The sequence below is a fragment of the Pyxicephalus adspersus genome, chromosome 12 (genome assembly GCF_032062135.1).
Source record: "Pyxicephalus adspersus chromosome 12, UCB_Pads_2.0, whole genome shotgun sequence".
Lineage (NCBI taxonomy): Eukaryota > Metazoa > Chordata > Amphibia > Anura > Pyxicephalidae > Pyxicephalus > Pyxicephalus adspersus.
In genome coordinates this window covers 4,129,452-4,145,930 of record NC_092869.1, presented here as the reverse complement: position 1 = coordinate 4,145,930, position 16,479 = coordinate 4,129,452, and the positions used below count along the sequence as shown (strand labels likewise).

Below are 16,479 nucleotides of genomic sequence, written 5' to 3'. Positions count from 1 at the left end.
AATATAAATCCACTTTGTGAGCACCAAATGGCTTTGCAGTCTGAGATATTACCATAAGAAAGTAGTAATGGCACCAAAACTGCACTGTACATAGCATGTGCTAAGAGAGGAGCAGTGGGAGGGGCATGATAGCCCCACCTACTACAGGCTGCCTGCAGATAAACACAGGAGGGGTGGAGACAAGACCAGTCACTCTGCACAAGGAGAGGGAACAGCAATGACCGGTCTTTATAACAGGAAGTTAACACCGGATGACTGCAGAGATATGGGAGAATCACACAAAACACATCAAGACCTGCAAGACTCTCCACCAGGGAATGTTTCAATGAATGTCAGATTCATTTTTTTTTAAAAGACCCCTAATATTTAATTGGAGCTTTTCACCTTGAGCTTTGATTCCCATTTTTTGGGTGCCAACCATTGTTCAACCTAGACCTGGCCAACTGAAGAAACCCCAGATCATAACATTGACCCCACAAGTACCCCAGATCATAACACTGCCCCCACAGGCACTCCAGATCATAACACTGCCCCGACACACACCCCTGATCATAACACTGTCCCCACAGGCACCCCAGATCATAACACTGCCCCCACAGGCACTCCAGATCATTACACTGCCCCCACAGGCACCCCAGATCATAACACTGCCCCCACAGACACCCCAGATCATAACACTGCCCCCACAGACACCCCAGATCATAACAACTACCCCCACAGGCACTCCAGATCATTATACTACCCCCACATGCACCCCAGATCATGTAATTTATATAATATCATGTAATAAATATATATAATCATATAAAATATATATATAAAAATGAGTATAAAATAATAAAACACCCTACAATATACATTTGTAATATAATATAAATAAAAAATAATACCCTCCTATTGTGTGATACTTCCCTCACTTCAAAGATTCTAAGCGCTCCGGGGCAAGATCCTGGGTTTGTCATTTGCACCCCCTATTTAATGTACTCCGCTGCGTAATATGTTGGCGCTATATAAATCCTGTTTGTTAATAATAATATTAAGATATATAAAAGTCATATAAACATGTAATATATATATATATATGAGTATAATATAATATACCACCCCATATTATAAATATGTAATATAATATATTATATAATATTCATAAAAGTCACATATACATATAATATAACACACTGTATAATAAATATGTAATATATTATATCATATAATATATATAAAAGTCATATAAAATATATATATATATAATAGAGTATATTATAACACAATATAATATAAATATGTAATAATATATATCATATAATATACATAAAAGTCACATATACATATAAAATAAATACATAAAACAGTATACCGCCCTAGAATATAAATATGTAATATATATCAGTATAATAGAATAGAATATAAACATAATAAACATGTAACAATGTATTGGTGACAATCCTCCAATAGAAACATTGTAACACGTAAGCTGGGCAGTAAACAAAGATTGTGGTTGGCTCTCAGGGTCCCATGTGACAGCCCAGCAGAGCCAGGCACTCCATCTCCCATCATGCTGTGCGGCAGGCTGTGTGATTCAGGCTCCAGCCTTGTGCACAGTGGAGTGGTGAAGGGTGCAGAGTGTGGAGCAGAGCGCTGTGTATATTGGGCAGAATGGAGAATTTCTTGCGGGGCTGCAAGGCCGCCTTACAGGTATGAAAACCTTGTTATACGACCTCAGATCTTGGCTGAAGAGCTAGCAATCTAATATGGTAATATAGAAGCTGTGAGTGGCATGTAGTGGTCACCTGGTGTAACCTGTGTGCTCTGTCTGTGTGTATGTATAGCTGAGGTTTGTATTGTACGGCATACGCATGATCACCGGGCAAATGTCACGGAATGCCCTGTCGCAGTGACCACCCTACCACTGTATCATCATTCCGCCTTGATGGCAGTGCCACCGTCCCCGTGCCATATAGGGCACCTTATTTTTATTTACCCAAATTGGTTCAGCGGCACTTCGGACCAATAGAAAGAATCCCAAATTTTACAACAAATTCACATAAATTTTCACAAAGATTTTCCCGCACTTGGATCATTTTCTGCGTCGCTCACTTTTGACCTTTAGGAAATGACGTTGTCACTGTGCTTAACCCTTCCATTGCAGGAGCTCTGTCATTCTGGAATTTATGTGTAAAGGTCACCTGCATACTACACTACTGCTAATGTTCCCGCTATATCCACCTGGAGGCTGATCATTATGTTGTAAAATAATAATTTGGTCATTTTCAGATTGCTGAAGATTGTTGTGTTGTTGTCACTAAAGCCTGAGCTCAGAGTGTGTGCTGTAAACTTGTTAGAGAGGAGAAAGTGAAGGAGAGGAGACATCTGTGCACATTCCATGGCGGAGAGTGACAGGGACAGCTCCTGTCTGCGTGTGTGTGCTCCCAGCGTGCGTGTGTGTACTCCCTGCGTGTGTGTGCTCCTGTGTGTGTGTGTGCTCCTGTGTGTGTGTGTACTCCTGCGTGTGTGTGCTCCTGTGTGTGTGTGTGCTCCTGTGTGTTTGTACTCCCTGCATGTGTGTGCTCCCTGCGTGTGTGTGTGTACTCCCTGCGTGTGTGTGTATACTCCCTGCATGTGTGCGTGTACTCCCTGCATGTGTGCGTGTACTCCCTGCATGTGTGCGTGTACTCCCTGCATGTGTGTACTCCCTGCATGTGTGCGTGTACTCCCTGCATGTGTGCGTGTACTCCCTGCATGTGTGCGTGTACTCCCTGCATGTGTGTGTGTGTACTCCCTGCATGTGTGTGTGTGTACTCCCTGCATGTGTGTGTGTGTACTCCCTGCGTGTGTGTGTACTCCCTGCATGTGTGTGTGTACTCCCTGCGTGTAAGTACTCCCTGCATGTGCGTGTGTGTACATGTGTATTCCTGCATGTGTGTGTGCGTGCGTGCGTGTTAGAGAGGAGAAAGTGAAGGAGGGGAGACATCTGTGCACATTCCATGGCAGATAGTGACAGGGAGAGCTCCTGTCTGCGTGTGTGTACTCCCTGCGTGTGTATTTTCTACATATGTGTGTGCTCCCTACATGCGTGTTCTGTTCTTATTCCGTATGTGTGGCTGCCATTGGCGTCCCCTGGCTTCATTGAAACGTTTGCACCTTTTTATCTAGCAGTCGTGTTATCAGCACTGAGGGCCCCACTGCCGCCTCTCCCAGGGCCCCGGTCACATGATAATTTGGTGGTGAGAACCCTGACAGGCTCTCCCTTGTGCCTGGTGCTGGATGGTGACCGCAGGCCTGTGAATGGAGTCACACAAGTTCTGCATGGGGAGGGTCACATGACCATGAAATTCTCACCTCTCCTCTCTTGTGAAATATGGGCCACTCTCTGGGGGGGGGGGGGGGACATTAAGGGAAACCCATGAAATCACTGATTGGGTGGCAGAGTGGCACCTCATTGGCATATATGGACCAATCCTGCACCCCTCTGACCTAAATCTATCTATCTAAGTCCTGATAGGACCACCCACTGTAAGCTGCCTGCTGAAAACAACAGGAGGGGCGGAGACAAGACCAGGCACCCTGCACAAGAAAAGAGCAAAGCAGTCACCGGTCTTTTTTTTTTCTTCCAGAAACCCAGCAGATAATGAGAAGAAATATTTAAAAGGAAGGAAGAATTCTTTTTGAGGTGGCACAAGAATACCCCCCCTCCATCCCCAGTGACAGCACCAAGACAAGGAAGAGGGTGAATCCCTTCTGCACCCGCTAAATATATATATATATATATATATATATATATATATATATATATATATATATATTTACATAAGCAGTCTATAGACTGGATTCGGACACTCCCGTCTTCCTGCTCAGCCTGATATATTGGAGGAATTGGCATAGAGTGTCAGAGCTTATAGGAACAAGTCCCACGTGAAAAAACATAAACGTATAATTGGTAAAAATGGATTTGTAAAGCCGCCTAATGATCTTTTGAGGTTACTGGTAAACCCAAACATATAATTGTCATATAATTGTAGTGCTGGAGGGGTCAGGTAGTCTTTTAGGAACATTTCCCAAATGCAAACAAAGAAACCATACTTGCTTAAAAAACACATTTTCCTGACTATACATTTTTCTCTTGGGACATGTCCCTATAACTATCCCTGTATATCTCCCTACCTCCTCCCTCTTACTAATATGTTTAAAGGCTTTGCTAATAACTCAAAAAGCCCATTTAAAGCTTCATTGAAAGTCGTTTTTTTCCTGCAAATACTTTCATTTATGGAAAAAGGTTTTTTTTTCACTTGGGACATGTTCCTATAAATCCCCTCTTAGTCTTATGGGCGTGGCTTGTTTTGAAAGGGGCGTGGCCTGATCTGATCACTCTAAGACACGTTAAAAAGAAGAAGCGGAAATGTAGATTTGTTTTGCCCACAACACAATCCAAACAATTGTTTACTAACAATGGGCGCCGTTGTTCCAGTGTCTGGCACTGACAGTGAGCTTGTTGATGGGTAAATGTTGTGCGATAAGTAAGACGAGTGTGTTTGCTGTGATTGTTGCCGTGTCAGCAACTATGCTGGAATATCATGCGTGTTGATCCTGCCTTTAAGGCCCTTGTGTATGCACTTGCAATTATTTTGCTTGCGGCACTTGTTCAGCACGAATGCTGATTGCACTGCCTGGCATTCAGAAAACAACTCCTGGCCGCCCTGCACCTCTGTGCGTGATGTGAGATGGCTTTCAGCTTCACTTCACAAAAGTCATAAAGAGAATTCACCCGATGGTCCCTTTAAAAGCCTGGAAGTCGGTGATTAGGTTTTATGGCGCCGGCTCGCGTCGGGGAATTAATGCGTTTTTATCGATGTGTTTTCCGGATGGACGAGGAGGTCCGAGACGCTCAAGGTCGTTCATTAGCGCTGCCAGGCATTCCTATTTGTGACTTAAGTGCTTCTTTTTCAGATATTTTCTTTTTTAATGACCCCGGGGGTGGGGGGGTTAAGATTGGTAATTGCCCTTTGTGTGCCGTACACAGATCTATTTCTGTACCCTAATCTGCCCCCGCGCTATCCTGTTACACTCCATGCCCCTGCCGTACAGATTCACCTCTGTCTCCGTACATTGCTACACTCTATACACTGTGCTGTATGCTATATACTCCATGCAGATCTATATACTCCATGCAGATCCCCTCTATACACTTTGCTGTATGGTATATACTCCATGCAGATCCCCTATATACACTGTGCTGTATGTTCTATACTATACACTGTTACATGGTATATACTCCATACTGTTCTTATTTTTACACTGTGCTGTACGTGATATGCTCTGCTCTGACAATTCCAGGCTCTAAATATAATGTTGTGTTCAGGTATGGGCGCCATGTTGGGAAAGGTTCATGTTACTATGCCAGGGATCTCTGTATTGAACTCCCCGATCCGTAATCTTTCCATTAGAGCCGCCGCTCCATTTGTCCCCTCCGGCTAATTCGGCTTTTAAGGAACGCCGGGTAAATATTGTTTATCCCGAACCAATGGGCCGTGCGAGTCCGGGAACACCGGGACATATGGTGCTTTGTGTGCTCTCCGAGCATTAGACCTCCGAGCCGCCTCTCTATAAATCAATTACCGGGCCCCTGGTTGTGTAATCACATTACGGCTCGGTGCCCCCGCCAGCACAATGGGCGCCGTATCCGGGTAACGAGTGAACCCTGCCATGGTTTGAGGACAGCGCCGGTTTTTAGGGTCCAACTTTTTAAACTATCCAGGCGCTGAGATGTTTCGGTTCCCTGGATACTCCACTTGTCAGCTTATTGACTCGGATAATCATTCGTTAGTGTCACTCGTAAGTCAGTACACAAGCCAGAAAAGCAAAACAGCAAAGTGCTAATGGAAATTTACTGAATGATGCCTGCACAAAATTGGCGCCAACCTTCCAGATGAAAATGTGAATGGCTACATTGTCGGGGAGAGCTTTATGATCTCTGTTTGAGACAATACACACAGGTCCTCCGCTTCATAGCTGAATCAGACTCCAGACCGGGCTCCGCTTCCTATTCCACAGGTGACAAAAAGAATCTCTGCAATTTGTTCAACCAATGTCACGGATGTTTAAGTGCTGCACATGTTTGCTTTCCTGCCTATAGCAGAGATTATCTGCAAAGGATATTGACTCAAACCATGATAATGATCAGATTAATAAACAAATAAATTAACAAACAAAAAATCCATTTATGATGATCATTTCCCTGGTTGGGTATTTAAAGGTTCCCTCACCAGATTTAACAATGTTAGCAGCCATATTAGGCAGCTAATGGTCATGTGACTAACATTCATAAACCCCCCCTATAATCCCAAATTGGCCTAGGCTGAGATGAACATGGGGCTGATTTGCATATAATTATAATTTGCATGTATTCATTTTTGTTTCCTAGAATAAAGATGGCTACGAGTTCCACGTGGTCCTCGGGAATGAAGCTTGTGATTTAGATTCCGTGGTTTCAGCCATAACTCTGGCCTACTTCCTTTCCAAGGTGAGTTGAGTAAAGTGTGCAGCTCAGGGGAGGGACCATGAATCACCGGACTTCCTATTGGTTGATCAGGATAAGGTGTGTCCAGTCTGTGGCTCCTCCTTCTCTTTCCCTTTTCATTAACATTTGCTCAACTGTGGTCATGCACATGTGGAATCCTGTTTAGATAACAATTAAGAAATGAACCATAAAAATAATTTTGTTTTTGGTCAGACTTCATCCAGTAAAAATTTGGTGTATGTGCCGGTGTTGAACATCCCACGAGAAGATTTCCCGCTCAGGACGGAATGCGGCTTTTTCCTGCGGGAAAACGGAATATCGGAAGAGCTGCTGACCTTCCGCGATGAAGTAGACCTGGCCGAGCTCTATGAATCGGGTCAGCTGTCGTTGTCCCTGGTGGATCACAATGTGCTGCCCAGGTAATTGGTAAACCCACCTGGCCCTGGGGCCGAGATTTCCGAGAATTCCTAGAATTTAAAAGTGGACCTGGCTGAGTCTTTAGCTTACCCATAGTGCTCTGGGAATTTTTCCCCCATGTATGAGAGTGCATCTGTTAGAGGAGAACCCAAAATTCGAAGTTTGCCAACAGGAGTTAGAGACTTGCTTCTGGACCCCCCTCCTCCCCAAGATTTATAAACACCCAAGTAATGGGTCACCCCAACATCTTCCACAAATAGATAAAATAACCCTTATTGGAGACTCACCCCAAGATCCTTCACCAATGATTGTTCCAGGTAAAAAAAACGTTCCATTTTGCCGATAAATTTAACTTTTTTCACTCATCAGGTCAGACTCCTTCATGGAAGACGTGGTGACCGAGGTCATTGACCACCATGTTTTGGAGCGGAAGCCTTCTGCAAATTGTCGGGTCACTCTGGAGTTGGTGGGATCCTGCAACACATTGGTTGCGGAGAAGATCGTCCAGGAGGCCCCACAAATTCTGGACCTCCAGTTGGCGGCTCTTCTTCGAGGTGAGTGCCAAAAGGATACATTTCGAGGGGGTCACCATCTCTAGATGTCATAAAGACGGGGAGTGGCGGGTTGTCCAAAACTTTACAGTTATGTACAGGGCTCCTTGAGTAATGGCCAGGGGCAGATTGCTCTCACTACTAAAGATGTCTTCAAAGTTTCGGGACCAATGTCAACTGGTTAGACACTAGACCAGTTGGGGTTCTCATCTCTTGGATAAATAACCACTGGCCCCAATGGACTTTTTACTGTGTGTAAGGGGCTATTCTTTTCACTGATCACTGACATATGGGGGTTCTTTTCTTGGTCTCAATGTATAGGGCACTGACCACCAATGACCATGGGTCTTTTCCACTGACAACCATTATATTGGAGTTCTTTTCCCACTGACTTACAATGTATGAGGCACCTTTCCCAATGACCACCATTGACAATGGGTCTTTCCCAATGACCACCATTGACCATGGGTCTTTCCCAATGACCACCATTGACCATGGGTCTTTCCCAATGACCACCAATGACCAGGGGTCTTTCCCACCGACCACCAGTGACCATGGGTCTTTCCCACCTACCACCAGTGACCATGGGTCTTTCCCACCGACCACCAGTGACCATGGGTCTTTCCCACCGACCACCAGTGACCATGGGTCTTTCCCACGTCCTTTCTATTGGCTGCCTAATTAAATATGTGGTCTCCTCAACCAATTAAAGGTTAGGGAGGCCTGAAAGTAGGTGGAGACAAGCCTGTACAGGAAATGCTGAGATTTAAATAAAACTTAGATCTCTAATAATTAGATCTCTACTATGCAAATATTTACTTTAATCCCTGAGTCATGATTGGCCCCGCCCCTGAGGATCATCTGTGCTTTGCTTGCTGATAATCTGAAGCCAATCACAGAATAGAGATTTGAGCATTAGATTCCCACGCTTTTCTGTGAACTAAAGTGTAAGTAACCCTTGACTATAAATTTCTTATAATTTTTTTCTGGAGAACCCCACCCCCTATGTTATGGGCTGCTGCTATATATATATATATATATATATATATATATATATATATATATATATATATATATATACACACAGTATGCACAGTATGCACAGTATACACATATACACAGTATGGTGAGGGAATACTGTCCCCATAGAACAGGAAGTGTGTTACTGGCAGGATCACCAGCTGGCAAAGGCAGCAAAATCCATCTAGCTCATCCAAGGAGGGGTAATCAGCAATATGTGACATCTCTGACATCTTGGGTTTGGATACATATTAACTTCAACATTTGAAGCCCATGGGGTCACTTAGAGCCCCCTCGCTCATTTGTACAGGAGGCAGCAGTGTGAGCCATGCGGTGTAATAGTGGGTGAATAATTCAGGGAATGCTGGGAGGGTGGAATGTGACCCCTCGCCTATTACAAAAGGCGTCGCAAAACCTCAGATCATTGGCAATTGGATCATTGGCACTGCCACAAATCCAGTGCTCTCCTAACTTCCTGTTTGAACTGACAACGTCATATCTTCTGCACTGAAATGCCGAGCAGTGTTGTCAGACCTGACTATGGTCTGCAGAACGCCACCTTTGTTATGGAGATGTGGAGAGTGGGAGGTGGTGTGTAGTGCAGCATTGATGGATTCATTATGATTGCTGTATGTTGTTACCAAATTTTTAATTTTTGAAGTTGCTTAAAGAGAACCTGTCAGTGCAGAAGTTTTTATTTCTTCTGATTTCTACTTCAGGAGTTCCTGCGGAGAGAGGGTTTGGAAAACGACTTGCAGGTTTTCTGCCGAAAATATGGCTACAACGTCCTGGTGGCCATGGTCATCACCTTCACTGCCGAGAATGAGCCCATCAGGCAAATTGCAGTGTACAGCCAGCAGGGGGAGCTCCGGAAACTGGTATGTATAGGGGCTTGTACTGTCCTGTACCTTTTCATGTATAGACCTGGCACGGGGATGGTGGGAGGCCCTTATATGGGGTACAGCAGATGTACAGACCTTGACACAAGCAGGCCACTAGAGGGCGCTAAGACCATTACAGTAAAAACAGCAAAAGGGGTCTATCCCGGAAGGGGCTTTAATGGTGGGATCTCTGTGCTTGAATTTCCAGTCCTTGAGCTCTATGACGAATGTAACTGGTGTGTGTGTGGGTCAACAATTGCATGGCCAGTTTTCTGATGGTGACAACAGGGGGCCACACCTGCATAACGTGTCTCTAACCGAAGGCCATGTGACAGGGTGACAACGCAGGAGTTCCATTTGGAGACAGGCATAAGGAGTTGTCACCCTGTACCAGAAAGTGTTTCAGCAAAGATTTTCATGGCAGGATCACCAGGAGCTGTTTTCATAAAAAAGATTCAGAAATACTTCTCAAATGACTTTGCGGAGCCCCTATGTGATGTTGGTAGATCTTGCAGCAAATGTCCCGATATGTCTGGAATGTACAGTAAAACCCGGGCTGATCTTTCTGGTAAATACTTGCCATGCCCAGGACAAGCCCTCATGTAACCGAGGGAAGTGCCGACCCGGTCACTTATTAACCGGACCAAAGTTTAAGCTTTTACAGTTGTGAAATTTGAGTCAAGCTTCAATTGCCTCCACACTGGCAGCCTGCTGTGGGATCTCGCTGTGTAATCTGCTGGGGGGTAAGTTCACATTTATGGGGGGTAATTGGAAATTGATTGCTTTGGTGGGGGCGCTAAAAACTTTTTTCAAAAACTCTGGATCATGTTTTTGAAGGTTGTCGTTTGGTTAAATATTACCGGCGGGTTGTTTGGAACCTTTGCTCGTATCTTCGGCAGGTTATGTGTGGCCTGTATGACCCGGGTAATATACCTCACGTTAACCCTTTTATAGGGGGGGGGGGGGCAGATTTGATTTCAGAATTCACCTAAAAAAGGCCGGTGATCCAACAGTAGATAGGATTGCACGGGCCCGGGCGTTCTGGTTTATTCCCGGTGCAGATACCAGAGAGAGGGGGGTATGCATATTCTTTCCAATGTCCATGATCTGGGGTCTTGGGGCAATTCTTAAAGAAGCCAATGTTTTTGGGGTAATATTTTTGGTGTGTATTTGGAATAACAAAAAATTGGCTGATGATTTTGGCACCAGGACAGGTCCAGGATTGGTGACATGGAGCCTCTGTAATGGGCAATTTAAAGCCCAATGCCATTTCCCAAATTAGATTCCGCTGGCTGGGCTTTTGCCAAATTTTGGTGTATTTACCTCTACCTGTGCCCTGTTTTGGTTGCTGCCACAGCCGCCATCATCCAGGTGCTGCACGGCATTGGACAGCTGTTGGCAATAAGTGCCACCATAGTAGTTAAAGTCAACTCGATGCTCGATGCTGGGGGGGGGTGAATCCTAAAAAAGGTCGAGGTGCAGAGCCTATAGAGCCATCCTGGCAAGATGGACGGCCCCCGTGCAGCCAGCCATTAGATGAGCTACCACACCAAAGGGCGAACTTGGAACGAGCCAAATGTGAAAGTGTGCAACAGGCAAGGAGGTCACGGAGGCACAAAGTTCACTGAGGGCAGAAGGATTGCAGAAGGCACGAGGGTTAGTAAGGGTAAAGAATCTCAGACTGGGGCAGCTCAGCACTAATGTAGCGTCACATTACTCCAGCAACGCATTGCTACACCTTAAATAGCATTGATTCCTGAATAGCAGCAGCGCTGGAGTTCTGGGTGAACCCAGAAGCTGTTGGAGAGACTCAGCACAGGATTGGAGGCACAGTAAGTGTCAGTTTTCATATCTGGGAGGATTTACCTTTACTTCCTGCCCCAAGGACACAACAGGAAGTAAGATAAAAAATTAGAAGTCCCCATTGCTAAGCTCCATGATGCAGTGGTAACTTTCACTGCACCTGCAGGTAATGAGTACAAAAATGTAAAAGGAGCAAGAATTAGGTGTCCTGTTGATTAGCTTCCTCAATTATTAACTAGTTGCCCAGAGTTTATATTGTCCGTGTAGCAGGAAACTAGATTTTGTGTCCTCTGTAAGGAGCTTCAGGATCTTCTCAATCTGTCCACTAGGTGGTGTTGTGTTTACTTTAATTCCCAAAGAATACAAATGCATTGTTATTGAAAATAAACACAACATCACCTGGTGGACGAATTATGAATGACACCTGATACTACCAATGTGTTCACCAATGTCTTTTAAATGCATTTTAGGTAAATTCACTCATCTCTAATTAACTTTCAAGCACATTCACCCATCTCACTTTGCACAGAATGATAAAACAAACCAATATGCCAATTCTTTATAACTATATCCTATAGTCTCTGTGATCAATTCAGAGTTACGCTACACAAAGGTTTAGTACATATTACCTGCTGTGTTCCTGGCTCCAGGTCTTCCGTAAGAACAACCAATGGGGTGCAGGGTGTGCTTCCAGCTCCAGGTCCCTTGAAGAGCAATAGAACTGGGCCTTCTTTCCAGCCAAACGTAGACCTGGTTCATTGCTTACATAAAGGAATAAAAAACGGGGCCACTGTGCAGGTTGTGTTCTGCAGGGGAGATTTATCTTCACTTCCTGTCTTGGAGACGCAACAGGAAGTGAGAAGAAATCTCCCAGAGTAAAAAGATCTATCCCATTTTAACCAAGACAGTCAGATCATTATGTTTGTCCCCTCACCTCTTCATGACAACTCACTTAAAGAATTTGTACTTCCTGTCGTGTGATATTGGTCATCAGGGAAATAAGGGTAAATGTGAATAAGTGAGGGTGTAAATACTCCTAGGAATCTCCATGATTCGGTCTTGGTAATAGTGGTCATTGAGGGGTAATTGTTAGGAGGACTGGGGCTACTGTGCCATTTGTGTGCTGCTAGGGAGATTTCCCTTCACTTCCTGTCTTGCAAATACAACAGGAAGTGCAAAAAATCTCCCCCCAAAAAAGGAGAATATGGAGATAGTTGTCACCGGCACATTTGTCCCTTACCTCTTACAGCTCATGTATAAAAATTCTTTGTTCTGTCTTGACGACTGTGGTCATTGGTACTATCTGGGGGGTCAATGTACCCAACGGGGACACACAGATCATCAAATAAAATCATTTTTTTACCCGTTTTAGGTGAGCAGAGCCTTGGAGCAAGCCACAAGCCCGTCTCTTGATTTGTCCCTGACCAGCTGTGGCCCTTGCAGTCACGTGACCGCCTACAGCCAAGGAAACGCGTCGGCCTCCCGTAAAAAAGTGCTGCCCATCCTGAAGGACTTCCTGAGGAAGAACGACAGCTCCTCCCGACCCATGCAGGCGTTCCAGGAGGCCGAGGACTCCAAAGGACATTCGGGATTCAATGAACAAACCTTGGACAATCACTTGGAGGCCACCGAGTTCCCGGGGGACGACGGAGACCAATCAGACCCCCAGGATGACCCAAAAGGGAGGGGCTACCGGTCCCATTATAGGAAACAAATGGAGGACGGTATAGAGGATGAGAACTCGTTCCCGCCTACTCCTATGAACAGTCTGGTGGAGGGCTGCCCGTTGGACCGCGGTCTGCCGAAACTGACCGCCGAGGCCATCTTGGAAAGGATAAGCCGTATTACTATGGGGGACACAGAGGGAAATTCAATAACTGGGGGCCAATAACGGGGCTGATCATAGGCTCCACCCTCTCATTTACATATATAGGTACTTATCAAACAGCAATGCAATTTTATCATTTTTTTGATACACCTTCGATTGTAGCACAGCAAATCCTGGTTTTATTTTTAAATCAAAAAATGCCCCTATGCCCCCACCAACCTCGTACCTACCACCCTGGAAGAATCAAGAGCCAAAAATCCATGCCAACCTAAAGACCAATCAATTTGTAGCATTACTGCATATCTGTGTTTTTAGTTCTGTCTGTGACCCCAATGAGCAATTTTCCTTTACTTCCTATCCTGGGGACACTAAGACAGGAAGTGGGGGTTGACAGTAGGGCAAGAAGATACAGACGTTCTTAATAATATTATTATTAATAATAATAAAATAATAATAATAATAAAAACACTGCAGGGGCCCTAACCCTTCCTCATTCTATTTAAAGTATGTTTTTGTTTTTCTCTGTGTCCCCACCAAAGAAATTTCTGTCCTTCATGGTAGGGAAGGGGAAATCCCCCCATTTGGAGTGCAGACAGCATTAAAGACTTGACGATTTTTCACAATTTAGGCTTTAAAGTTCAACTTCAGCCAGAAGTAGAACCACAGAACTCCTTCTCCTATGGAATGCAAGGACAGCTGCTGGAGGTCAACTGCACCTGAAGTGACCTCCGAATTATCTTACAAACATCTCATGTTGATGTGAAGGAGCCATGGACGCATTTTGGGGGGGCCCACAGGGAACTCCCTTTATCGGGGCTTCAAGCTTTTGAACGGCATGCATGTTTTACAATGCTGCATTCAATAAAATGGACTGCTGAATGCAGTACATAGCACACAAATATAATGCATGCTGTTTTTTTCCATAAAGGCTCCTCATCGGCGGAGCTTAGAGGTGCAATTAACAATGCATGGCAGCCCAGTCATTACATGTCTAGTACAGAATCACCTGCATTGGCACAATGCTATGGTGGGAACAGACTTATACCCTAGAGGGTATCTAAAACGAATTTTCTAAGTTTGGATAGATATTGGGGGGGTGGGCTTATAACCCCAGGGAGGGGAGTTCCCTGCCAGGTTTTTATCCGTCCTAGGAAAGATTCATCCTCTCTTGCTGACCACAGGAATTATGTTGGAGTCTGTTTTTTTCATTCAATAGGCAGCCCATGTCGTCCATAAATATATTCTTTATGTTTGGATCTCAACAGCCAATCAAATACGGACCCTCAATCGTCCAATGGTTTAGAGATCAATTGCAAATCTAAAACTCGATTTGCATGGGGAGACGGAGCGGCCTGCTGTGTTTCACAGCTGCAACGTGTCACCGCGACAGGACAACTTCCTTGTATGAAATGACAACATCCTCCAATTATCTGTAATCCCTAAATAGATGAAGACATTTGGAGTTTGTTTAATGACCCTTAATTCCAGGCTTGTGACACGACAGGAAGTTTAACTCTTTGAAACCTAACTAAAGCTATAAAATTTTAGGTAGAGAGAAGAGTTTGTTGGGGAGATTTTTCTCTACTTCCTGTCTCCACTTGGGTGGGTGTTGGCGCCATCTAGTGAATGGATTGGCTAGGAGGTGACACAGGTAGCTCAGCTGGAAACCCACAGCCTCCCCCTGCTGGGGAAGCCACAAAACTGCCATATAATTACCTTTCTTTGTAATTGGCTTCTTTTTATCAAAGCTGCATATAATTTGGGGAAATTGTACCAGACATCATCATATCTATCGCTGCTATGAGCGGTGTAATAAAAGTAGCTGCACTACCTATGCTGATGTAGAGCAAGCATGTACCCCTGGACTTTCACTGGCCGCATTCTTCAATATTTCCTCGTGATAGAGATGCCAAGGAAGGGCCAGGAAACGACCAACTTGGGCAGTGCCAGGACACCAATGACCGAGGCATTTTTCGGTCAGAAACTATATCCTTCACTGCTCAGAACAGACTGAGGATATTACATTTTTCTTATTATTTTTAACCTATTTTTCTGGACAGCTCCCGCATGAAATTTCCTCTATTTTTGTAATTTGATAGGATGTCATCTGATTGGACAGACTCGCGGCATTTGAACCGCTCGATTAAAAATTTGTTGTTTTATCGTGAATCGTGTGATTTTATTTCCATTGGGTTTTATTATGAATTAATCTTTTCTGGTGGTTCCTCTGTGTGTGATTGAAGAGATCTGGTCACATGATTGGAGGGTGGAGGGTTAGAGTATTCAAGGGGGACTTAGCAGAGGTGGACATAGGGGGAGGTACAAAGGTGCCATACCTTCCTCTGCCAACAGGGGTCCCCACAGGAGCCTTGAGTCATTTCTATAGGGTGCCCAAAGTCAGTTCTGCACAAGGGCCCAGAGTTGGCCATGTCCACCACTGGGACCCACGTATGATAAAAGAGGCGTATATTATAAGGGGGACCACAACCCAGGTACCTTACAAAGGGGTGATCAGGACCCAGGTTTGTTATAAAGGGAGGGAGGGGGGGGCGGGGACCAGGGGCCCTGGTATGGTATTAAGGGGGCTGGGAACCAAATACAATATAAAGGGCAGCTAACTCCAAAGAATGTATTAAAGGTGGAGAGCAGCACCCAGGTAAGTCACAGAAGGGGTTCAGGACGCATGTATGCTATTAAGAGGGAATGGGATCAAAGTACTATTTTTTGGGGGCCAGGACCCAGGTATTTTATAAAGAGTGGGGAGGCACCCAAACACATTGTAAAAGTAGGTCAAGGACCAAGAAGGATAGGGAATGGGGACCCAGGTATGTTAAAAAATGGGGTCATGCCTCTTAGTACAATATAAAGAGGAACTAGGACCAAGGTATATTATTAAGGGAAGACAAAACTTAAGTATGTTAAAGGGGGGCGAAGAACAGGACCCAATCTGTTGTAGAGTCAACCTACCCCAACTACAAAGCACAGGTTCTCTTAACTCAGCTGACCTATGCTTGGCCATAGGCTGGCCTCAAGAAACATTAAGGTACCACCACTACCATGGACCCTGATTTCTGATTCTGCCCCCTACTGGGCAGGCTTGCTAGCCAATGGCAGACTGGGAAGCAGAAAGGAGTGGGTCCAGATTTTCAAATTGGCTGAGGGTGAGGAGGGCCAGAGGATGTTCATTGGCTCTCTGTCCCCTTCAGCAGAGATCATGTGGTCAAATGCCTAGGATTTAGGTCATGTGATCAGGACAAAAAGGTGGGACAAGAAGCAGCATTTTCCCCGGGACATTCACATATCAGACACTTTGCCTTTTATTCACCCATCCCAGAGCTTTATTCCAGTATCTGGGAACTGATCTGCTGTAAAATATTAATAAATACCCATTTTCAATAAACGTGTAACAACTTGCCCCTTGTTGTCACCGGTATGTGATGTCATACATCTATTGTGAGGTTTCTT

General features: G+C 44.8%; 1 protein-coding gene across 1 annotated transcript; it reads left to right on the top strand.

Annotated features, from left to right (window-relative positions):
- The first annotated feature begins 1,540 nt into the window (after window positions 1-1,540).
- PRUNE1 (prune exopolyphosphatase 1) lies at window positions 1,541-15,183 on the top strand. The gene is made up of 7 exons (XM_072428676.1): window positions 1,541-1,695; window positions 6,419-6,517; window positions 6,728-6,933; window positions 7,301-7,515; window positions 8,813-8,823; window positions 9,222-9,380; window positions 12,559-15,183. The coding sequence occupies exons 1-7, from the start codon at window positions 1,657-1,659 to the stop codon at window positions 13,075-13,077; spliced, it is 1,248 nt and encodes a 415-aa protein (XP_072284777.1). The 5' UTR covers window positions 1,541-1,656; the 3' UTR covers window positions 13,078-15,183.
- The last annotated feature ends 1,296 nt before the right edge of the window (window positions 15,184-16,479 follow it).